Raw genomic sequence first — 25,863 nt, forward strand, 5'->3', positions numbered from 1 at the left:
CTGCTGTGTTGCCAAGAAGGGTGGCTAAACCGGTGGGGAAGATGATGTACCTTGGCGGAGCTGGAGCCGTTGATGGAGTTGGAGATGATGGACCAGCTGGTGTCTTGTGTGGTGGCTGCAATTGCTACAGAGGGAGGAGTTGGAGGTGGCTGCCAAAAGTTGGTGACTGTTGTGGCTGCAGCAGCCAAGGGGAGGGAAGGAGAGAGTTCAAGGGAGAGAGAGATGGGAAGATGTGAGAGAGATGGGAAGAGGCAGCCGTAGGTTTTTTTTTGTGCTTCTTTCTTTTCTTTTTTTGGTTAAAACAAAACTTAGGTCTTTAATGAGAGTGGACTTAGGGTTTTAGAGGGGATAATGAAAAGAGAGAGGAATGAGTTTACATGAATGGATGGAGAAGGAAGAAAGAGGAAGGAAAAGAAGGGAAGGGAAGAAGGAAAGAAAGAAGAAGAAGAAAAGGAAGAAAAAAGGAAAGAAAGGAAGAAAAAAAGGGAAAGAGAAAGGGAAAAATAAAAATGAAAGAAAAGAAGGGAGAGGGGGCTGGAGGTTTGGGTGACCACCTCGTGGGTCCCACCTCACAAAATAAAATAAATAAAATAAAAACAAACAAATAAAATTTTTTGAAAAGAAACACCTTTTTTTTTAATAAAAGGGGGATGTAAATGGATGGGCCATCTCAGAGCAGGTCCAAATTCCGATTTTGAAATTTGGTTTGATGATTTGAGGGGTAAAATAGTCTTTTTAGAAAATTTCTGGATGAAACGAGTTATTTTTTGTTGTTTTTTAAACGAGCTCGGATTTTGAAGTTTAAAACCTCGTTGCGAAGCAAATTCAGTGTAGAATTTGAAAATTTAATTTTGAAAGAAATCCAGATTGTTTTTCTCGATAAAATACTTCCAAATTTATTTTTAGACGAAATGAGCTATTTTTGGCAGTTTTTGAAACAAGCTCGGATTTTGAAGTTCAATACCCCGTTGCGAAGCAAATCCAGTGTAGAATTCAAAATTTTGAGTTTAAAATAAATCCAGATTATTTTTCTTGAGAAAATATTTCCAAATTTAGACTCTTGGGGGTAAAAATATCAATTTTGGAAACCCAGGGTTTGAAATTGATTTCTGAAAGCTTTTAAAACTCGATCTGGATTGAAATTTATAAAACTGGAGTTCTGGACTTCGAAAATGAAATGAAATGTTATGAAATGCTGAGAAATGATATGAAATCATGAGAAATGACATGAAATGCTATGCGAAATGCTAACCTTGAATAAAGACTTTTGGATGTCAGACCACGATTGACACTTGTATCAGTTTAAAAAGCATTAAAATTGATAAAATTTGCAAAATAGCTCAATAAATGGTTTTCGGGACTCTACTGGGTCAGAGTGACACTGAAAATTGGGGTTCGAGCTGGATTGAACTGAGATGAGCTAGATTGAGCTGGGTTTTAGAGTTTCGGAACTCAAATGAACTGACTAAGCACTGACTCAACTGACCTTTCCGACTGAATTTTCAGAAAAAGCTGCCATTTTTAGAGAAATGGTACGGAATGGTCATTGGAGTGAAGTGAATTACGAACTTGAGCTGACTTTGAGCTAAAAAAAGGTCAATAATACTGACATGAACTAAAATCGAAGCTCGAACACTAGCTCAATTGGCTGAACTCAGCTCAATTTCAGCTGAAAGAGCTGAAATGGACTAAAATGGGCTTTTGGACACTTGGAAATGGTTTTGAACTGAAACTGAAGTGCTTGAACTTCTGGTGAGCTCAAGTTAGACTTTGGGGAGTATGACTGACTCGGAGACAATTGGCTTGGATTTGAGCAAGAAATAAACTCATTTCTAAAGAAATGATCCCATTTTGGCAGGAATGATCAGAAATGAAAATGACTTTCTCACTGTGAGCTCAAATGAATTTGAAATGACTGATATTCTAAATGTTCTGAACTAACCAATGAGCTTACTTGACTCCGACTGACTGGGGTTCGGGATGACCTAGGGGTAAAATGGTATTTTTCCTAATGAAAATGGGTAAAATGGTAATTTTCTGAAACTAACTTAGGGTTTGACTCCTACACTGACCTAACAGGGTTGGCACTGCACGAGGAGGGTTGTTTGAGAATGGATGTGGAAAATTTGGGGTGTTTACAGATACTACCATAAATAAATACAAAAAATTTAAGTATAGAATGTGTAAATCAAGATAAAGTCCTCATTTATATTTTTTATATATGTTTTCTAAGAGATACAGATGTTCTTCTGAAATAGGTCAGACTAGAACATCAATACAGTCTTGCAAACATAATAGAAACTAGTCTCATGTTGCAACAGGCATATCCCCTAAGATACAAATTCAACTAAATCAAATAAATACACCAAATCTCAATGTGTGTAGATTAGGATATAGTCCTTGTTTGCAAATTTTGATTGATATATGAGAGAGATCCAACTAATTTTTTGAGACTGGTTGGTATAAACACATAACACGACACACGCATAGAGATATATGGCTTCCTACCTCTTCCAATAAGTTGAATCACCAAATACTCTTGCACGGTTTGGCCGAATCTATGTTCGCACACCCTCCTTCAGTCGTTCCTTCGTCTAGCACCTCAAGTAAAGATGGTTGCACGGTAGAAATGAAGATAGAAGGAAAGAAAGGAAGAGAGGAGAAATCGAGAGAGATATGAGTTAAACAAGAGAGATATCCAACCACCAAAATCGTGTAACCTATCTTTTAGCACTCAAGAATTTCTCCTTTTTAACTTTTTTTTTTTGTTCATGGCCAAAATTTCAAACTCTTGAAAATCGCCCTTCCTTTAACAATAATTCAAGGTTATCGTTTTGATAAAGTTATCAAAATGCTATTTATTAGTTTTCCCATCTCCTCATTCACACCTATTCATTTTTTCCCTTATTTAATTTCTCAATATCCTTTTTTGCTCTTGCCCTTTCTTCTAGCTATGCACACAAGCCCCATCACGAAAATCGTGGATGTAGAGGAAAAATAGTTGACTTCCTAATTCAAACTTTCAAACTTCTCATTCTTTTTTTTTATCTTATCTTGAAACCCATAGAGGGAAAAATGTATGATTGTTTCTTCATCTTTTTAGAATCAAGGTATTTTTAATGTAAAAACCCTAATCGAGTTTCTCATTTTAGAGTTTTCGACTAGCTTATCTCTTTATAAATAAAGTATATAAACTTACTATTTGATTCTAGATTTTCTTTTGTAAAAAGAAACCAAAGTATGAAAAAGTAGAAACCTCTGTGCATGGGGGGATTTGAACCTGGGTCACTCCCCAAAGAGGCCATGAACCTCTCTACTGCACTATGATTTATTTTGTTGTAATTAGAGTCTTCTTTAATTTACTTATATAAGTGTAAGTATTATGTGTTTTTGTCAAAAAGAATATAATGTTTCATCATTAAGTCGTACGTGTGGGTGAGGTGGGATTTAAACCTACGTCACTCCCTCAAGAAGCAACAAACCTCTTCACTACACCACATCTCATTTCACTGCAAGTTTTTTCTACTTTAATTTAAATTTACCTTTATTGGGGTTTTCCTCAATGGGTCTTGGATTTTCGATTTGAGTTCTCAAGTATTACAAATCCATAAAATATGCTAGTTGGTTTCTTAATCTTGATTGGGTTATACGATATTTGGATCCAGTAGAATCCAAATTGAATTCCAATTGGTTTTCATATCCATATGGGATCTGAATCCACTTGCTATATCTAATTCACATATTTCATTTTATATAACCTTATTCAGATCCAAAATTCATTTGGATTCAATACATTTAATATTCTATTGAATTATCTTAACCATTTTGAAGAAAAAAATTCTTTTACTTATTTCCAAAAAAAATCCCAAAAAAAATCAGGTTTTACAAAATATCACACATGTTTTTTAAATCTCCCCACCGATGTCTACCCATTGGCTATCCATAACACTTAAATATGGTGATTCCTGCCACATCCTCCAACATTATGGTCATCTCAATATCTATACACTGGAATGTGTTGGTTGACACATTTCAAAACTGCACAACAGCCTCTATGAGGGGGTGACTGATGTTCCATTATGTGATCTCTAGAAATTTTCAGAAATACATACAATCAAGCCTGTCCTTCATATCTTTCGATAGAATTAGGAACCATTGTTGTGCTTGGAACCAATAGAACTGGTGCATGCGGTATGTACGATCACTCTCCTTGCCTTGCGGCTCCTATAGTATATATGACAATAATAAATTATTGAATATAAAATAGAAAATAATTGCAAACATCTTACAAACATTTATATACAAAGTAACAAATGGCCAAAGTACCTATCCAAAAGCAATAGACCTTCTTCCCCGCTTTGATCTCGTCCACGGAGCTTACATTGTATTCTGCCCATTGCTGAGGTTCCCCCTCCCCTTTTTTGTTGAGTTCCTCCTACCCTTGTTGAGGTGCCTCCTCTCATTCCCCTTGCTAAGGTGCTTCCTCTCCTTGCTAAGGTGCATCCTCCCATTCCCATTGTTGAGGTATCTCTTCTCATTCACCTTGTTGAGGTGCCTCCTTTACCCTCACTATCATCTATATTCTCCATGGTCGTGTCTCCAACTTCATATATCTGGTCAATGAGGTTCGCAACAACCTCACTGCGCATGGGTCAAACTTCTTGTTAGCTGAGTCTTCCTCTACCTCCCCTCAGGTGCTTTTGAGATTGGAGAACTCCCACTTAAAAGGAGGTTTGTATTGTTTTTGTGGACTTCATGAAGCATGCAAAAAATTATGCTATTTATTCAGTCTTCTCCGTTAATCATAAAATCACAAATACCTTACTAAAATCACTGATTTTATACCAAAGTCGTGAGAAATTGTGCAAACCTTCTTTCTCCTTTCTTTAACCCTTACTTAAATGTATGTTCACACATATTTTCTGCAGTCTTCACGAAGTTCACAAAAGCAAGTTTTGTGAACCTCTTTATAATAGTAACTTTGCAAATACCTTAACAAAATCACATATATCTGGTACCAGTCATTAAAAATCGTGTGAACAAACATAAATGACCATACAATATGACTTATTTGACATGCTTCCTAAAATGTCTTACAATTTTTTATATTCTCCTTATGTCTAAAATCATAAATAGCCAGCTTTGGAATGTACTTTTTACCCTTCACATGCGTGGAACTCATGAAGTTCTCGCGAAATATCGCTCCATTCATCAGGTGCCATATACTCCTACTTAAATTGAGGTTCTTACATTTTTTTCCAGACTTCATGAATTTCGCGTAATAATATTTGCGAACATCCTTTCAAACACGAACCTTGAAACTTCACAAATGCCCGAATAAGTGTGCATATATATAAGTGCACATGAAAATATGTGCGGACCTGTTAAACTCAAACCTCGAAGCTTTGCAAATATCAGATTAAGTGTACCTATATCTTAGAAGTTCGCATAAAAATATGTACACATTCAGTTAAACTAAAACCTAGTAACCTCGCAAATACCTGACTAAGTGCACATATATGTAAGAAGTTCGCATAAAAATAAGTGCAAACATCTTCAAAAACCTCAAAACTTTGCCAATATATGACTAAGTTCGCACATACCTCAAAAGTTTGCATAAAAATAGGTGCAAACATGTTAAATTGATCCTCGTAACCACACAAAAACCTGAATAAGTGTGTATATATGTAAAAAGTTCATGTAAAAATAGGTGCAAACATTCTCGAAAACATTGAAACTTTGTCAATATCTGACTAAATTCGCATATATCGCAAAAGTTAGCATAAAAATAGGTGCAAACATCCTAGTAAATTGAACCTCATAACCTTGCAAATACCTAAGTGTGCTTATACCTCATGAAGTTCACATATGCCTTATGAAGTTTGCACTCCTTAATGATTGGGTATAAAAACTGATTCTTCGCACTCGAGGGCTATTTTCACATATTTCTTTAGGGTTCTTTGTGATCCCTAACCAGTAGTCCCCAACTTGCTTTCCGTCTATGACATTTTCAACAACTATTCCAATGACACTTCATCCTCGAGTATTCTGAAATCATTGAAAACAATTTTTTCTGGTAAGCACATCTTTAATGGTTGAACCAATTATTTTTGAAATAGTGATTTTTTCATTTGTTTTGATGATTCATATGCCTCTATCTTCCAGTTTTATTGTTTATATGTTGCGTATCTTGTATGATAAACATGATATGTTGGGAACACTATTTGATTTTCTCTATTGTTTCCTTAACGATTCGGGTTTTTACAATGCTTTTTCAATAGCCTATGTTCTCTGTTGGCCACCTATTTACCTATATTTCATGTCTTGTTATTATAAAAAAAAATCAATTTATTTAATACAATATGGACACTTAGAGGACTGCGTCAGAGGGGTCCACAAACACATCATCTTTTATTGTTAGAGGACAACAAAAAAAGACAAAGAAGAAAATTTATGAACTGACTGCATACTATGAAGCACAAAGCTTGCTTGCCATGTGGATAGAGAGGGAGTCACATCCACTGCCAAGAGTTTGAGTGTCAGACATTTTTCACAAAAAGACACCCTCTGTAAACTCAAAAGTCTGTACTTAAATAATCAGCTGGAAACAAAAAAATGTTGGGCAAACAACAACTAACAATTTCAAAGTGACGCATATCTACGGTAGAATGTGTAGAAAAGGTTGAAGGGTTTGTGGCTGCAATGTTGTCTCCTATCTTGTAAACATTTAAGGAATGAGAGGGTGACTCAGAGGTAAAAAATAGTTACCCATTGGCTCACTCTGATGTTGTTGCAAATCTCAATGAGCAGATAGATGAGGCTGACGATGCAGCCTGCTACAATGTTAGTGGTGAGGTACCACTCCAAGAAAAATATGCAAACCTTAAGGTTAAGGTTAATATGGGCCCTCCTTAAGAAGTGGATTTGAGTGAGGCTCCTATTGCTCAATCAGGTGGTGAGGGCAATGTTCAGGCTGAGATGGAGAGTGCACTGGACGATCATAAGGAAAATCATCCTCAAGAGTCGGAGCATCCAATCTTGGAGGAGAAATTGGAAGCTCCAAGAGAGAGGTTGCAACAAAAAATAAGGTGCGGTGCTCACAAACAAGTATCAATTATATGTTTATCTTCTAGGCAATCATTAATATAACACAAAACCATTTTTATTTATGTGTATTATAACTAGATAGAGATAAAATCTCTCCACGACAATTTATGTGTATTTTCTTGTTGAATCATGTATGTATGGAGCATGTAACCATTAGGATAACTAGATTGTTAAAAAATTATATTTATATATGTAATTCAATGAATAATTTGATTGATTCTAGCAAAATTAATTATGACTGCAACCAAAAGATTTAGAAGATCCAATATCCTACACTTGTTGGTTCAACTGGTTTTAAGCCCACAAGTGGTTCCTAATACTATCTAAGGAAGTGAAGGGGATGTTGTGTGAGATGCATTTTTGTAACGTCCTACAAATATCCAACATTTTAAAACTTTTCTTAAAACCCGAAACTTCGAGAAAATTTAAAAAATTTCATGTGTAAAACTAAACATGACTTTCAAAGGGTAATGCGTTAACATGCTCATCTATGCTCACGTTCCAACCATTTTAAATACTAGATAGACCGCCTGAGCGCAAGCGCGAGTGTATATTAACCTCCCAGTATCAGGTACAGTATGAAACCATATGTAGACAGAACTCAATTGAGTTTATTATACTATTGGAGATCATATAATAAATATGAAAGACAATATATTTAAATGCTAAGACATTTGAGGAGTTACGTAATAAGATTGAGATTTGAAATATTCAAAGGGGTGAGCTTAATAGCTTCACCTTTGAAATTAAAAATAATCCATGACATGAGCAAAAGGTTTCATTCTATTCCAAATAATAGAAATGTTTAATACGTTAAAATATTCAAATTCAAAACAAATGTTTTGATCTCTTAGAGATCGATAACTAGGTAACAGAAAGGTCCTCCAAGAAGCTGGGACTCATCCTTCTGTCTCAATTTTCTAGGATGATATCTGTAATTTGTTTGGGCATTAATACAACATGCTCGTAGAATATCTAAAACTAAACTTGAAGAATACAATCAAGTTTGTATTGGTATAATCATAATGTGATGCCCAGAATTATAAAATAAGGATCAAGAGAATCCACATTCATATATTCATTCCATCATTTATTTATTCAATCATTCATATTAGATATAATTACGTAAGAAAAATAGGTTAAAATCTGATTTGACTATTACAACATGAAACACATGTACATACTTTCCACACAAATCAGGATTTATGGGTCCCTTGCAATTATATCATATGCATTCGCAGATTACATGTAAACAAATAAGTCAAATCTCATTGACCATTGCAGCATATATCATACGCACATGCTTATCAAGCAAACAAGACATAAAAGTCTATAATGAATTAAGACATTGACATTTATACTTTCATAAAAGAATACTCAAGTTAATCATATGACAAGTCAATATGTGACAATCACATTCATTTACATGCTTATCTTGAAATCCATATTTATTAAATGCAGAAAGAACCAGTCAATTCTCATGATTAATTATGCACTAATGCATTTATATATTTAGGGAACATATCCATTCTCACGACCTTTCTAGTGTGTGTTATACATACATGCATCTCATATGATTTTCAATCAACTCATTTGACATTTATCGTTCGGTCGATCTCATGACCAATTATGCATATCCTTTTCATTCACATGCAGACTCATATGCAATGACATTCGTAAACATTAGCAATCTATAAGTCTACCTCATGATGCTTAGGCATATGACATAAGTGATTCTAATAGAGGGTATAGCTACCCAGAAACAACCATTGAGGTGTTTATTATTTTATGTGTTTTAGTATTTTCTCAAAAGCCTAACTGGGTCTATCCAGAGCGATTAACCATGTGGTGCAATGGTTGTGAGATGTACTCATGGTCCTCGTATCGGCCTATGCCTGATACATTGTCGGGCTAACATCGGGCATGTATCCTAACTCTGCAGAGTTGTGGTACTACTACCTAGAACTTAATGGTAGACTTGTCATTTAACCTTTGTAGGATGGGGACAAGAGGCTACTTAGCCATCTATAAACTCTGGGTGTATGCAGCACCCGACGAATGGAGCAAAATTTCATGTGAACTTTATAAGTTTCACACATGTGAAGGGTAAAAAGGACATTCCAAAGTTGGATATTTACAATTTTGGATATGGAGAGAATATAAAAAATTATAGGATATTTTGGGAAACATGTCAAATTAGAGACTCTTCGAGTGTATAAAAAGCGATTGTTTGCTGCCCCAATGTTAATATTGCATATTCTAGGGTTTCTTTGTGGTTCCCAACTTGAGGTCTCCTTCTTGATCTTCCGCAAAAAAATCCATTGACTTTTTTGCCAACTATTTTTGGCCATTTTTTAGCAATTCATTGGCGGCACTTCATCATTGAGTTTTTTACATTCATCGACGATGAGTTTTTCGATAAGCATATTCTTAATGATGAGTTTTTTTGGAAAGCACAATATTTTTGAAGAGTTTTTCGATAACCATTTTTCTTAAGTTGTTGCATCTTCTCTCTTGTACCTCTCTTTATGAGTTTTTCGGTAAACTATAGCAGTATTAGAGGCATTAAAAAATTTCTTTTTCTTATTTTATATAATTAAACATTATTTCATATTTTTAAGCATGTTTTTCGTTTAGCTTTTTTGAACTACATACAAACATTGTTTGATGGCTATGAGCAGTTTCATCTTCTAAATCCTAGAGGCGTGAGGCTCATGTTTTTAGTTTAGTTTATTGCTCAATTTCCTTTAAGTTATTTTGTATGAAGTGTTGTTGTTACTAGAGTAGTAATGACAACTACAACTAATAATTTATTCTCATTAATGAATAAATTTTATGCTTCTTAATATTGTGTATACTTTAATGTTGAGTTTGCAGAGTTTGACACAATATGTCAACTAAGAAGTCTGTGTTTGAGGTACCCACACTCACATCGTCTGCTACTATTGGAGAACAACAAGAAATGCCAAAGAAGAAAAACTACATACTAAGGCATCCTATCTACTAAGATGCACGTCATCAACTTGACATGTGAATAGAGAGGAAGCCTGCTCCATAGCCAAAATATTGGTTGTCTGACATTTACCATAAAAAATACAACCCCAATTATGAACCACCCTCAAGGAAACAAAACAAAACACCTGAAATATTGGCCAAATTGTAGTTAACAAATCATAGGTAGTGCAAAACTTAAGCACAATATGCAAAAAAGGATAAAGAGTTTGCTGCCATAATCATGTCGATACCCGACGAGCGGTGTGATATTTCGCATAAAATTCATGAGTTTCACACATGTGAAGGGTAAAAGGGTCCTAACAAAGTTGTCAGGCCGATTTAGCAAATTGTGGGGTTTTACTAAAACATGTCATTTTTATTGTATCAATATTTTTTTTTGAAACATGGTTTTCTTATACATAAAAGTAGGGTTGGTAAACAAGCCGAACAACCAAACAGAGGATGACCAAGCTCTGGTCGCTTCTTTACAGCGAATTGAGCTAAGCTCAAACTCATGGTGAACCTGAGCTAAATGAGTTGGGTCTTTAAAAAAGCATATTTTCTCAAAGCTAATAATAATAGAAATTGAGCGAGTCATGAACAGACTCATTTACAAAATAAAGGCACGGTTTCAAGGCTATAAGCAATAAGATTTGAACTCTAAACTTATCGTGTGTAAGCTAAACACTTCAACCATCTACACTTAATAAAATATATGCAAATTTATATTTATTACTGGCTAATGAGCCTATATAAGCCAAGCCCAACCCAGCCGAACACTTGTTTACATTTGGCTTACTGAGCCCATTTGACAATTTTGAATGAGCTCCTTACAAGCTGAGCCGTGAGCAGCTCGTCTCATTCCCAGTCCCACATAAAAGCCATACACAACAGGATTTGGATTTATGTTCTCAATCCACTTGTTTTTTTTCATCTTTAATTTCATTTTACCTTTCCCGTTTTTTAATAAATTTATTTTATTGGTGGTATCATTTCTATTTCATGATGGCAGCGTACTTGCCTTTTCTCATTCTTTTTTCTTTTTATGCTTCATATTTTCTCAAGGGAACTTACTTTTTTGCCCTTTACGGTAATTGATATTTGATCAATAAACTGCCCATCTGAGTAAGATAAAAAAAGAGTTTTTTGCTCTGACTCAAAACAGAAAAGTTATAGGCCTATATTTCAGCTTTTCAACGATCATAAAAATACAGGTTTTCGATATTAAAGCAGAGAGATAGAGACTTGAGAATAGAAACTGCTATGCAGAAAATATATATATAAATTTTGCATGTATTTTCTGTGATTTTTTCTTTAAATATATGCAGAGATCCTCCTATGATTTTTTCCCCTCATATATGTGAGTTTTCCTCGTATATATGCAGTTTTTCTCTTATATATGCAATTTTTGCATATATTTTCTATGATTTTATCTTAAATATATGTAGAGTTTTTCCTATATATGTGAATTTCCTTTAATATGTGTGATTTTTACATATATTTTTTATATTTTTTTATTAAATATATGCAAAGTTTCTCCTATATATGTAATTTTCATCCTATATATATGATTTTTCTCCTCAATGTGATTTTCTCCTAAATATATATGATTTTTCTCCTTTATATGTGATTTTCTTTCAAATGTGTGATTTTTCTCTTAAATATATATGATTTTTATGAGCAAAAAATTATATATATAAAAAGAAATCACAATATATTTAAGAGAAATCACATGTATAGGAGAAAATTTGCATATATATGAAAAACTCTACATATATTTAAGAAAAAATCACAAAAAATATATACAAAAATCGCATGTTTAGGAAAAAAATTGCATATATTTAAGAAAAAATCACAAGAAATATATGCAAAAATCGCATATATATTTTTTGTTGAGGTTTGTATCTCTCCATTCCAACGTCGAAAACTTGCGTTTTTACATTCGTTGAAAAGTTGAGACATTAGTCTATAACTTTTCTGCTTTGAGTTAGAACCAAAAAAACCCCAGGGTTCCCATTTTTTAGCTCCAAAATCGAAATAAAAACAGTCTACAAACTGGAACAATCAATCAGTCTATCTGAAAACGTTTCTCCACAACTGCTTATCAGATCAAGATGATCTTGGTAGCATTCAAAAGCTAACATCTTGATCTATCTCTATTCTTTTTTTCATTTTTATCAATTTTAAATGCATATGACTAAAAAATAACATAGAACAAACAAAAAAACACAATTGTGCCTATTTCAGTTTGCAGAGCATACTTCTATTTTGATTTTTGAATGCAAAAAAAAGAATCCTAAAGGGGTTTTCGGTTTTGACTTATAACAAGAAAGTTACAGGCATATATCTCAACCTTCTGACAACTATAAAAACACAAGTTTCCGACATCGGATCAGAGAGATACAAGATTGTTCTGCTAAAAATAGTTACATATTTGAGAGAAAAAATGCATATATTTAAGAAATCGCATGTACAAAAGGTAGAAAAGTCATTTTAAAACTAGATATTTGTAATTTTGGACATGAGAAAAATGGCAAAAATTGTAGGACATGTCGGTAAACGCATCTAATTTGTGATTTATGTGAAATCTCTGCAATGATATATTTGTAATTTGTGATTTATGTGAAGATCTGGTTGAAATAAATCAGGCAATGGTTTTTCTGGGACCAAAAAGCACTTCTGCAACATAAGCAACTCAAAAGCGTTCTACAAAAGAAACCCAAATATGGGCTTATTAAAGAATGCACATTAAGCTTAACAATGTTAGAATACAAACAGAGATACTGTACAAAAAATTGGCACTGAAATTCTAATCTACATTGAGCAATATATCACTGATTTGCCTAATAAACTCATAATATACAGAATGGGGCCGCGTCAACTTAATGCAGTTGGTTGTGTGCCGCTCCCATCCATGCCAAACTAGAGTTTCTGGGTTGCGGCTTTTCTTTTTTTGTACACTCGGGAGATAAAACAGGAGTGCAAAAGATATTGATATCTACAAGAGATGAGATATTGCATCAGAGTGATCCAAACTCAGATCGGTTGTATCTTGAGAAGAGGGACTATCAAGGTTCAGTAATGTCTTCAATCTCGTCTCCACCTCCCTGCTTTGCAGATGCATCTCCTCGAGTATCATAGTCACTGCATTCTTACAAGATTGCTCATCCCTAAAAGCAAGAGTCCATCTTCCATCAATTAGAGGCTTCGCCTTCACCTTTCCAATGGATTCAGACTTAAGACGGTCCTTGGAGGGTAATCTAGATGGACGGACTCGCAAGTGTAACCACTTGGAATGCTCATCATCAATTCTGGGCTGTTGGAAGAAATGAGATGTTAGTGCAGCAAAGCATACCATATAATAACGTCTTAGTCACAGAAATAAGTAGGCAAAAGATCACTAAATTCCTGCTCAAGCGTGACAGTGCCTAAAGTGTCCCAAGTTCTTCATGTACTGCATTGTCTTACCGCACAATAATTTTCACCTTCAACTACACAATATAAACATAATATGATATGGTCCCATTGATGCATTAGTCTATGAACCTCTTTCTCATTTTGAACAGGTGAAATTTGGAATCTTTTATAGGTTTGACTTTTTCACGAGTCGACTGTTTTCTGTTAAAATTCTCTAGTACCAAAATAGTGAGCAAAAAAATCCCTGAATGAAGCATACTCAGTTTTATAATCTAAAGTATGGCAGATGGAAAACCATACCTTCAATAGTGAACACCATAACTGCCATGAATTCTATTTAAGGTTTTTGTTTTCTAATAAATAAGAGTTCAGAAATGAAACTCTAAAAAATAAAGTGCCTTTTAGAAAAAGGTGAAAACTGAAAAGCATGTATTTCAAGTACTAAAACCTCAGACTGTAAGGCAACCTAGAGGAGATCTTCAAAATGTTAAATGACATCAAATTGTAAGAGTCGGACAATAAGTAACAGCGTCCAGAAGCAGGACCCAGCATAAATAATTTGGTCATGAACTGTTGATTCTAAGCTTGCTCAGTTCACGTCCTTAGATCTGTTTCCTTTTTTTTCACATAAGCCTTTTGTAGATTAATGCCAACCGGCGTATGATCAGTGCCACACAAGGTTTTTCTCAAGGAAAATCATGCATGTTTAAAAAAGTGAATTTTGCCATGAACTGAACTTGATCTGGACTCAAATATAAACTCGTGCATTGTCAATAGGTTCACATGGATGGACATATTCTGGTTATCAGAACTTGAGACCCTAGATTTGTTCTTTTTTCAGATAAACCATTTGGATATGAATGTTGACTGGCCCATGGTCAGCATCACCATTCTTAGGATTTTCTCAGCAAGGAAATTCTTGTAATACTTAAAGAATTGTTTCTGGGGTAATATTTGAAATATCTTTGTGAATTAAAAAAACATAAATTTCTCAAGTAAAATAAAAAACTAAACCAATAAAATTACATTAATATTACAACAAAACACTTTTTATCATGCTATACTGAAAAATATGATAAAAATTGTATCGCCATGATTTTATCACTAATTGGAACTCCCATTTTCCTTACTTCAGGCCCAGCTCCCCTAACGCGCATCATTTTGTGATTTTAATATTTTTTTCATTGACAAGTTTATTTTCCATAGTGGGAATCTCTCTTTGGCAGTAACACCTTATTTTCCTGTCAATGTAAATAATGTCCCTGAAAGGCTCTGTTCACCACAAGTACTCTCCTGGAAACACTAATTTATTAATTTTGCAATAGCAGAGTTTGCTAGCCTGCATCTGAAAAACCCTGAAGGCATGGCAGTGACACTGAATACGTTAAAAGGGAAAGCAGTAGCACCCTTATTATCATTTTAGTAAGCAACATGAGACCTGAGAAAGGCTATATTGCCAGAGCTTTTGTCGCAAACTTCCATGAGTAACCTATCATGAACATCCTATATTGCAAGGTTTTACCATGAATGAACTGGGCATAGCTCTATGATCACTCCTTTAGGAAACTGTACTAAAGAAAGTTGATGAAACTTAAACCAAAGAAACCCTAAATTTCAGACAAGGATCAGTGTGATGATGCAAGCAGTATAAGATGAATATGTTATTCACGATTATCTTCCGGACTCCTATTCCATGGAATATCCTCTTAACATAGTCTGTAGAAATTCATCTTCCTCAGAGTTGGTCCCTCCCCAATTATTTATCCGCACCATAAAGGCCCTATCCCAAGAAAGAATCTAAAGCAAAAAACCCACTTTTCTGTGGAACATCTCCAATCTAAGATTTGCAGAGAAGTTATAGCTTACACAAATTCATTTGATTGGCCGCAAAGTTTTTATCATGGCTCAATCTCAATGATTTGTTCAGTATCTAAGAAAAGGACAGTTACCTTCAACCATCTTTGTATTTGATTTATTAAGCGAAACCTAAATTGGAAGTTCACTAGGCTTCTTATTTCAAAGAAATATGGTTGGAAAAGATACTCCCTGCATTAATCCCTTTTCTAAAGCCATTGCCTTTGGGTTCTAGGCACATTCCAATTAAAGCTCACAGATAGCCACCTTAAATAGTTGATAAAGCAGCACTTTCATCACTAGTGGCTTACCAAGTCATGGTTTTAAAACTCAGTGACTCGTCACTCAGCTCGTCCTTGAGTGACTCGTCACTCGGGCGGGTCAAGTCAGTGACTCGGCCGGGTCATGCTAACTTTATATTTTATATAAAATATATAAATATATGTATATACTATCTATATTTTATAGTATTTTACCAATATATTATATATAAATTATAATATACATTATATGATATTTTTTATAATATATTTAATGTATAATTTTATTAATACAAGTATAACCATATTTTCATATATAATATACATAATATTTATATTATATTTCATATAATATATGTAATTATATATATAATATATGTAATTATGTATATATATGCATGACTAGCCCATGACTCTGCTGAGTTTTGTAAAAACCAAGTTCAACCAGTTTTTTGACCCAGTGACGGAGATCCAGGTCGAGTCAACCGAGTCACTGTGTTGACCCAGCCAGTTTTTAAACTATGCACCAAGTATCATAGACAACAAACATAGTAGGGATAACAATGAAGCAGCAGCACTAGTAGTCACAGTTATTTTTGGGAAAAGCCAAAGGCTCAAATAGTTGATTGAGCACAATTCATCTCCCTTTTTCTCATCTTCCTAATCTTGACCTATGCCAACTATAGAGTTTGGACTGGCAACCACAGGGCGAAGCATTTGGGCAGAGAGCTGCTTAGGGAAGAGGTTGAGTCGATAGAAAGCTAAGATGATAGAAAGTCTGTAGAGTTTCGTTCTCAGTTTGTCTGACATAGTTAATGAAAGTGGCTGGTGGTTGAGCGAAGTAATTCATTTTGTCTATTTTCTCACGGCAAAATTGGCCTGAAGAAAAGTAATTTATAGATGAACACCATCCTTCTAATATATGGTTGTCTCTATGAAGCCTTGCAAAGAATTTGCTTTCCACCTTTCTTGAAAAAGATTTTATATAAAAAAATAAACACCTATACATGTTTATGCGTGTACAGGTTAATATATGGTCAGGTGGCCATGACGTCCAACTTTTTTTTCATTATTTTATTTTATTTTTGTTTCTTTTCATGAAACTAACCTTAAAAATGTGATGTACATGGTTTGGTTAGTGGGAATTGGCTCTTGCATCATCCAACTACGGCAGAGGGGCATGATTTTATGAGCATTGAAAAATCAACGGCCTACAATGTGCAATATTTTTCTTGGCTCATAAAATTGTGTTTTTCATTGAGAAAACACAATCCAAGAGTTGGTTCCTAGCATTTGAACCATGCCCAATCCATCTACGAGGTCCAATTGGATCGACAAGCCATCTATGAGGTCCAATTGGGTGGACACAACCTGTGTGTCTGATTTCTAGCTGATTAGGACAGTCAGGTCGACATGACCAGATATTAACCCTGCATGTAAGTATATACGTACATAAGGCTGCATTAACATGCTAGTCACACAAGAACACATCTAAACATGCATGGATGCCTCCATGCAATATTCTTACATTGAACAATTTCTAAATCCAAATAATAGCATTTTTCTCTCTCAATAAGCTTTTTTTTAAAGGGCAATAGAACACTTCAAGAGATTAAACTAGTAAAAGCTCTTGGTATAACAAGTCCAAGCTTCAGTCCGTCAGAAGGCATGATTTGGATAAAAAAATTGTTCCAAAACATTTCCTATTAATTCAGTATCCAATCACAGCCTTTCACATGCATGCACTCCAATAGATGACTAGTATTATATGTTAGCACACACCTCTCCTCACATGGAACTTCTATTGACAAAACAATTCCCAAGTGAAAGCACCCCAGAACCAAATCTTCTAAATTTATGCAACATCTCAGTCATCAGAATTGAAAAATGCAACATCCTAAATGTGTTTGTATCAGGAAAATAATCAACTTCAAAAGAGTAAACCAAAACTCCCTTAAGTCTTTCAGCAAATGAAGTGATGATATTACTCAAACTGAACTATTTGCTCTTGGTCAAGACTGTCTTAATTCTAATGGCTTCTACTGAACATAAGGTCCGATCTAATCCTAATTGTTTTCCTTTCCATTTTTTGTGTATGCAACAATTTCTTTTCTCTATTAATAATACAAAATATGATATGCATTTATATGACAAAAATATGCACAAAAAATAATGAATACAATAAAAGTTTTGTATTCAACTGAAGAATGTATATTTTGATGCCCGCTTATTACAAGCAAGCATGATCAGTGGTCAAATTCAATGAATCTATCCAAGATATTGCAATACAATTATGGAACTGTAAGAAAAGAGTGCATTATATATCGTTAAATAAACTATGTTTTGGACATTGTTAAACACAGTGTTTGTTATAAACAATCATCATTAGCGACATAATTCAAGCAAGTGAAGACTTGTTCAAAACAGAATTGGCATTCAAAACAGTAAATTGTACAATTTAAAAATAATTACATTTATGGAGTGGTAGACTGAGAAATCCTTTTAAGGTTGCACACTAGAAAATTCCTCCTATTAGCAATGGAATAGTGGGTCTTAGGATTTTTATGATTCCAACTGTTTTCTTCACTTGAGCACTTTCATCAATTTTCAACTTTTATATGCTCAAAACAGAACAAGAGAAAAACTCCTTTACTAATTGAACTCCAGAGTCAAGAGACACACTTGCCAAGGTCCATAAAATGTAAAGTCTATTTTTCAAGCTTGGGTTTGGCAGCAAGAATATTCCGGAGAAATCAAGTTCAGTCCAGCAAAAGATGTTAACTTCAAAAAGATAACTTGAAACTGTACATACATTGGACCCCGCTAAGGGTGCTGCAACACGAACAACTCCATATTGTGGCTTAAGGGGCAATTCTTCTGCTAGAAGGACCCACCCTAATGTTCCCGTGGAGGTTGCTAAAAAGAAAAAATGGCGCTCTTTGCCTCTCTCAAATGAGATTCTACAAGGCATTGCATCAACTGCAGGTGGCACCATGGCAATAGTGAACATGGTTTACAAATGACAATATATATATATATACATATATATATATATTTACTATTCAATAAAATAGACAGTTATCATCCAAAAAATGTGATTAAAGCAACATTGAATGTCATAAGAAGCCATGTTATCAAGTATTCGAAACTAACCCAATTTTATTTCGGTGCCTGGATTTGGACTAATAACATCCAGGCCAGATCTTTTTGCTCTGGTCTCCGTAGTGATATTTTTTGGAGAACTGACTCGAGGCTGATCAGGCAAAGTTCCTCCATAGGATAAAATTCTAAGTTGATGATGAAGTACAAACACCTGAACATTCACAAATAGAAAAGAACAGATATACCAGTGTGAAAACTAGAAAAGGGATTAAAAAAGATAGTCACAAATATATGACATGGACTATTATACTTTTAACCTTGCTTGCTTTCCATATTTTTTGTACCGAATGAATACATTCAGTGACGAAATATAAACAGCAAAAATATTCAACTTGAAAAACACTTTTCTCTTGGATGAAAACAGCATGATTTATTGACATGTCATCACGTTTTTTCTACAAAAGATGCAACCAGTCCACGATTACCTTTATTGTCTCACACATCCTCTCACCAGCAGCAGCAGATGAGGCATCTAAAAACAGTCAAGTACAAATGGTATTAGTAACAGGCCAGGAAGAATGAAGTTGAGTATGCAAGCAGTCTAAGAATTTAACGACCATTCCTACACTTGTGACATTTCAACAATCACAAATTTCTACAGCTAACCTTCATCAGAGCAGATGTGCTGATGAGGCATGATAATACACTTGAGATCTTTCTGTGGTGATGAAGCCTCAATTGCTACAATAGAAGTAATTTGAAATCAATTGCAAACAACCACAATCATTACTGAAAAGCTAATGGTTCAAAGGCCAAACTTATACCTTTCTTGCAATTCTTCCATTCTTCTATGATGACTGCTATAAGCAAATCACACCAGCAACCTTTGACTTCCCTAAGAACACCACTAGAGCATTTGTCGTATGAATCCTGCACAAACAAGAAGGTGATTACCATTGGCAAGAAAAAGACTTGAGCGTGAATATGTTACAAATGTCTCGGATATGTTAAAAAGAGTATGACTTTTTTGCTGTCCAAAAACAATACTATCATTCAAGTTGGCTGTAGCCAGAATGGGACGTTCACAGCAAGGTTGTATGTATCGTATTGTAACCTGTATTGGTCAAGCCCATAGTTACACCATATCGTATCATAAACGTATCGTAAATTTGTAATAAAAAATTTCTAAAAAATCCAAAAAAAAATCAAGAGAAAACAGAAAAAAATAGCAAAAAAATTTATAAAAAAATCATATCACATGAAACAATGATGAATTGCACAAAATACACCATAAAATCACATATGAAGCATTTATGTCTCTATGAGCTGCATAAGACAGCGTTAAACATCAACTAATATAGAACCATAGATAATATTAGGGGTGTCAATGGGCCTGTTTTACCAGGACCCGACCCGAACCAAACCCTATAAGGTCCAGGTAAGGTGATAAATAAGAAGACCCGAGTCTGGACCCAAAGATCCGATTAATACATGGACCCCGGTATAGTTTGCGAAATTTTATATCAGACCCGAACCCAAACCCGACCCAAGTTTCGATTAAGACCCACAATTTTTCAATATAAAATTGATAAAAAATATGGTTTTACCGGGTATGGTCCAAGTTTGGTTCATACAGTTCTTATTGGTTCTGGGTATGGTTTTTCTTATAGTGGACCTGATTAGACCCCTGTCCGGAGCCGATATCATACCCGAAAATCTGGCTCAAGTCCGGTTCCACCTGGGTCCGAACCAAACCTGACCCGTTGAGACCCCTAGATAATACTTCATGCATATCTCACAAGAACAATGCAAAATATTAAATATATTGCAATTAAGAACATGGCACAAGACTCATTCTTTCATATTACATAACAAAAACAAAATAACCTAAGTTTATAAACAAAACCAATTTTTTTTAAAACATATTATATAAAACCTCAATAATCATAATCATCTTCTTCATCATCATTATCTTCTGAAATGAAATGGGGATCTTCGAAACACGAGCTTAGATTCACAAGGGCAAGTGTCAAGAATAACACTAAAGCATAACCCTTAAAAAGGGTATAACTGGAAACAAAATAAAAATCAAAATGTATTTTTTATTGATATGAAAAACCAATTGCTTAAGAAGCATTGGAATAAAATACAAGAGGGGCTGCACCCCTTTATATACACAGCTGAAAGAGGACTTAATAGAGTTGTTGGACACAGCTCTATTAAGAGTTGTTGGACTGTGTCAGGCCAACAACTCTATTGCTAGTAAAGTCTGGACAGGACTTGACTAGCAAGAGTCATTCTAGTCAAGTCTGGACAGGACTTGACTAGCAAGAGTCATTCTAGTTCAAACTGAACTAGATGACATAAAGACAGAAAATAAAAATAAAAGAAAAAAATTACAGAAAAGAAACAAATGAAAAATATATTTATATATATAATAATATAATATTATTATATATATATATGCACAATTTTACATTTTAACACTCCCCCTCAAACTTACGGTACAATGAGCAAAAGTTTGTCTAAGAGAAAGTGAAATCAGGGAGCAGCGAGAGGCTTTGTAAAGAAGTCTGCTAACTGATATTCTGAAGTGACATATGACAGAACAATTATCCCGTGTAGATATTCCTCTCTGACGTAGTGACAATCTGATGCAGCGAGAGAGAGAGAACAACTAACCTCGTGGGTGCCAACGTTGACAATGGAGTTGTTGTGGATGGATCGGTACTATGCTACCATTGGGTTGTTGTGGGTAGCTTCTTCAAGGCACAGTTGGGCAGCAGACAATAGCACAGAATCGATATGTAGCCACAAAGCCCGGAACAATGGATCCGAGCAAAACTTTATTTGATGATTAACAATGCTCACAATTTAAAGAAAAGAAGGGAAACGAAAAGACTCAACAGAGAGTTGTTGGGTTGCAAGGAACTAACGAACAAAAGAATGAAAGAAAGAGATGCTGCAATAGAAAAAAAAATACAAAGAAAAGTTGCGGTAGAGTCAATCTTTTGTCCCCCACACTAAACCCTAGAGGAGGGTTTTATAAAGTCGGTCTGGGTCTCGGGTCGAGTCATGGACCCGAGATGGGATCCGGATCATTTTCCTGCTAGATCTGGGTCATCCGGATCGGCGCGCCTCGTACTCGTCTGGAGTAGGTACGCAGGGGCGCCACATCCCCGCGTCCCGGTACCGTGTGCTCGGTCGGATCCTCTGCTTGGGTCCGATCTTCAATCCCTTCATGTGGATCTGGTCTGTGGCCAAGGTCAGGTTGTATGGACCTGGTTCCTTCCTGCTCTGCATCATTCTCCCCCGGTTGGAAAGAAGTCGGCTTTGACGACTTGTTGTCGCCACAGTAAGCATATAGATCAGACACGTTGAAAATAGGCGAAATGTGCCAATCGTCGGGCAACTCAAGGAGGTAGGCGTTCAGACCCAGTCGCTGAAGAACCTTAAAAGGACCATACTTCTTAGGACTCAGTTTGCTATAGGTACCTACAGGGAAACGCTCAGGACGCAAGTAGACCCAAACTAACTGACCGACCCTGAATTGAACATCACGCCGACATTGATCTGCTGAAGATTTATAGGCGCCGTAGCTTTCAACAAGTTTGGCTCGGACCTGTCTGTGGACATCACGCATATATTTGACCGCATCAAATGCATCTGAGGCTGGATCGGAAAGACCAGACACAGGGGCTAGGTCAATGACATGGGTGGGTGACCGACCATAGACCACTTGGAACGGAGATTTGACTGTAGACCGGTTGATGGAGCTGTTATAAGCGAACTGGGCTTGAGGCAATACAAGGTCCCAAGTTTTGAAATTTTCCCCCACAAGGCTCCATAACAGGTTTCCCAAAGTGTGGTTGACAACTTCGGTTTGGCCATCCGTTTGAGGATGATATGCACTGCTAAACTGGAGCTTGGTTTTCAGTAAGGCCCATAACGACTTCCACAAATGACTCAAAAAGCGGGTGTCACGGTCCGAGGTGATCGAGTGAGGCAAGCCATGAAAACGGGCCACGTCCTTGAAGTAATATGAGGCTACCAACGAGGCATCAGTGGTTCGTTTGCACGGGACAAAGATAGCCATCTTGGAAAATCTGTCGACTACCACTAGGATGGAATCAAAACGACGTGATGTTCGGGGAAGACCCACGATAAAATCCATGGATACATGCTCCCAAGGCCGCTCAGGAATTGGCAAAGGAGTGTACAGACCACTATTTTGACGACGACCCTTGGACACTTGACACAATCGACAACTTAAAACATACTTGACAACATCTTTACGCATTTTTGGCCAAAAGTATTGTTCATTCAACAGTGCGAACGTCTTATCGTGTCCAAAATGCCCAGCTAGTCCTCCTTCATGCAATTCAGAAATCAATTTTAGTCTAAGGAAGAAAGCAGGCACACACAACTTATTACCTCGAAAAAGGTAGCCATTATGGATAATAAAACCTGAGTCAGTGGTGCCATCAGGGGCGATGCACTTTTCCCAGACCCGCTGGAAATTCGGGTCTGTAGGGTACAACTCCTTGCATTGCTCGAACCCAATGACTTGTACTGACATAGTCATCAGAAGGCTATTCTTCCTACTAAGAGCGTCAGCCACCTTGTTCAGAGTACCAGATTGATGGCGAATCGTAAATGTGTACTCTTGCAAGAAGCTAACCCACTTGGCATGACGAGCACTCAGCTTCATCTGACTATTCAGGTACTTCAATGCCTCATGATCCGTCTACAAGACAAACTCCTTATAGATGAGATAATGCCTCCAATAACGTAGGGCTTGTATAACGGCATAGAACTCAACATCATAAGTGGAATACTGGCACCTGGCCTGAGTCAACTTCTCACTAAAGAAGACAACCGGTCGGCGGTTCTGACTCAAGACGGCACCAATTCCCACTTTTGAGGCATCACACTCAACCTCAAAGACGGCATTGAAATCAGGAAGAGCTAGGACAGTGGCACTAGTCATTCTTTCTTTGATGAGCGTAAAGGCTCGGCCCGCGGCAGGCGTCCAATGGAAACTAGAACCTTTCAGGAAGTCGGTGATAGGGGCCATGAGGGTATTGAAATTTTGCACGAAACGACGGTAGAAAGTAGCTAACCCGTGGAAACTACGGATCTCCCCGATCGTCTTTGGGGTAGGCCAATCTACGATCGCACAGATCTTTGCAGGATCGGCCTTAACTCCAGCGGAAGACACTATGAACCCCAGAATTACAACACTGGACGTCATTGAAAGTTTTTCTCTGCACCTGCGTTGAGAAAGAGAAGAGAGAGGGGGAGAGAGAGAGAGAGAGAGAGAGAGAGAGAGAGAGAGAGAGAGAGAGAGAGAGAGAGAGAGATTACGGCAGCCACGATTTTAGTAAAAAAGAAATCGTGACCTAACTTGTGTATTTAAGTTTACATTACAGTATGGGTTCGGGTCTGGTGTATCGAGACTTGATAAATGTAAAAAGAGTTACATGGATTGGTTACATGGATCGGGTCAGATCCTTTGCACCTTTTCACCCCCCCTCAAGTTGATTATGGTTTTGAACCATGAACAACTTGCTTTTAAGCATCCAAAAGCGGTCCTTGGTTAACCCTTTGGTAAATATGGCTGCAACCTGTCTTTCAGTGCTGACAAACTCAGGCTTAATCTCTTTTTCTTCAACCTTCTGTCTCACAAAGTGTTGGTCGATCTCAATGTGCTTGGCACGACTGTGATGTACTGGATTGAATGACATGTTGATGGCACTTTGATTGTCACAGAGCAAAATAGTGTGGGAGATCTTTTCTCCTAGTTCTGTTAGAAGATGCCTGATCCATGTGACTTCGGCAGTGGCAGCAGCCATGGATCTATATTCAGCCTCAGTGCTTGATCTAGCGATAGCCTTTTGTTTTCTACTGCTCCAAGAGACTAAATTTCTTCCAATGAAGGCACAATATCCTGATGTAGATCTTCGTTCGTCAGGATCTCCTGCCCAGTCTGCATCACAATATACAGTAATTGCGTGCTCGTCTTGGCCATATGACTGTGGTAAATATATCAATCCATCCCCAATAGTCTCTTTCAGATATCTAAGGATCCTCTTGACTGCTTCCATATGTCCAGTACGTGGCGTATGCATAAATTGAGACACTTGATTGACTGAATAAACAATATCAGGTCTAGTGAATGTGAGGTATTGTAACATTCCTATTATGCTACGATACCTGGTGGGGTCATCACACAGATCTCCATCATGAGCGCTAAGTTTTTGATGAAGTACACTCGGAGTTCCCAGAGGTTTGCAGTCTTTCATGCCTGCCTTGCTGAGAACATCTACGGTGTACTTGTGTTGAGTGAGTGTCAAGCCATGAGCCTGGTTATCAACTTCTACACCAAGAAAATAGCGTAGAACTCCAAGATCTTTCATTTTGAACCTTTGACCTAATAAGTCTTTTATTTCTTAGATGTGGTCCGCAGAGTTTTCTGTGATGATAATATCATCGACATAAATTAATAATAGAGTGGTCACAGGCGGGCTTTTAAAAATAAATAATGAGTGGTCCAGCATGGAACGTGCAAATCCATGTTTCTGAATCTCTAGCGAGAAACTATCAAACCAAGAGCGAGATGCTTGCTTCAGGCCGTAGATGGCTCTTTTTAGCTTGCATACATGGGTTTTACAATTTTGTTCTTGATATCCAGGGAGTTGTTCCATGTATACTTCCTCCTTCAAATTCCCATGTAAGAATGCATTTTTTACATCAAACTGACTCAACTTCCATCCATGTTCAACAGTCAGGGAAATGATGATTTGAATCGTTCCCATTCTTACAACCGGACTAAAAGTCTCATCATAGTCTTGCCCTGCTTCTTGAGTGAATCCTTTTGCTACAAGCCTTGCCTTATATCGTTCAATGGTTCCATCTGGTTTGTACTTGATTTTGTAGACCCATTTTCATCCGACAACATTTTTGTCAGGTGGTCTGGGAACAACTTCCCATGTTCCACATTCATGTAGGGCTTGCATTTCATCATTCATGGCTTCTACCCATTTCATAGAAGCGGTTGCCTGATAATACATGTTGGGCTCTTCGTCCTTATTGATGGCAGTTAAAAACAGTTCAAGATCCAAGGAGA

At 36.3% G+C, this 25,863-nt stretch overlaps 1 protein-coding gene across 4 annotated transcripts in view; it reads right to left on the reverse strand.

The window, feature by feature from the left end:
- Nucleotides 1–12,808: 12,808 nt before the first annotated feature.
- LOC149851230 (protein TRANSPARENT TESTA 9-like) overlaps nt 12,809–25,863 on the reverse strand; it is a 153,505-nt gene continuing 140,450 nt past the window's right edge. For 3 of the 4 annotated variants that reach the window (XM_089999380.1, XM_089999387.1, XM_089999373.1), the window contains 6 exons: nt 19,559–19,664; nt 19,401–19,475; nt 19,220–19,266; nt 18,786–18,945; nt 18,445–18,611; nt 12,809–13,417 (listed from right to left, as the gene is read on the reverse strand). In XM_089999380.1, coding sequence (XP_089855506.1) covers nt 13,100–13,417; nt 18,445–18,611; nt 18,786–18,945; nt 19,220–19,266; nt 19,401–19,475; nt 19,559–19,664 — 873 coding nt within the window. In that variant the 3' untranslated portion in view covers nt 12,809–13,099. The remainder of the gene's footprint in view (nt 13,418–18,444; nt 18,612–18,785; nt 18,946–19,219; nt 19,267–19,400; nt 19,476–19,558; nt 19,665–25,863) is intronic. The other variant, XM_089999395.1, reaches the window with a different exon arrangement.

Source organism: Nuphar pumila, chromosome 1 (genome assembly GCF_984573655.1).
Source record: "Nuphar pumila chromosome 1, dmNupPumi1.hap1.1, whole genome shotgun sequence".
Lineage (NCBI taxonomy): Eukaryota > Viridiplantae > Streptophyta > Magnoliopsida > Nymphaeales > Nymphaeaceae > Nuphar > Nuphar pumila.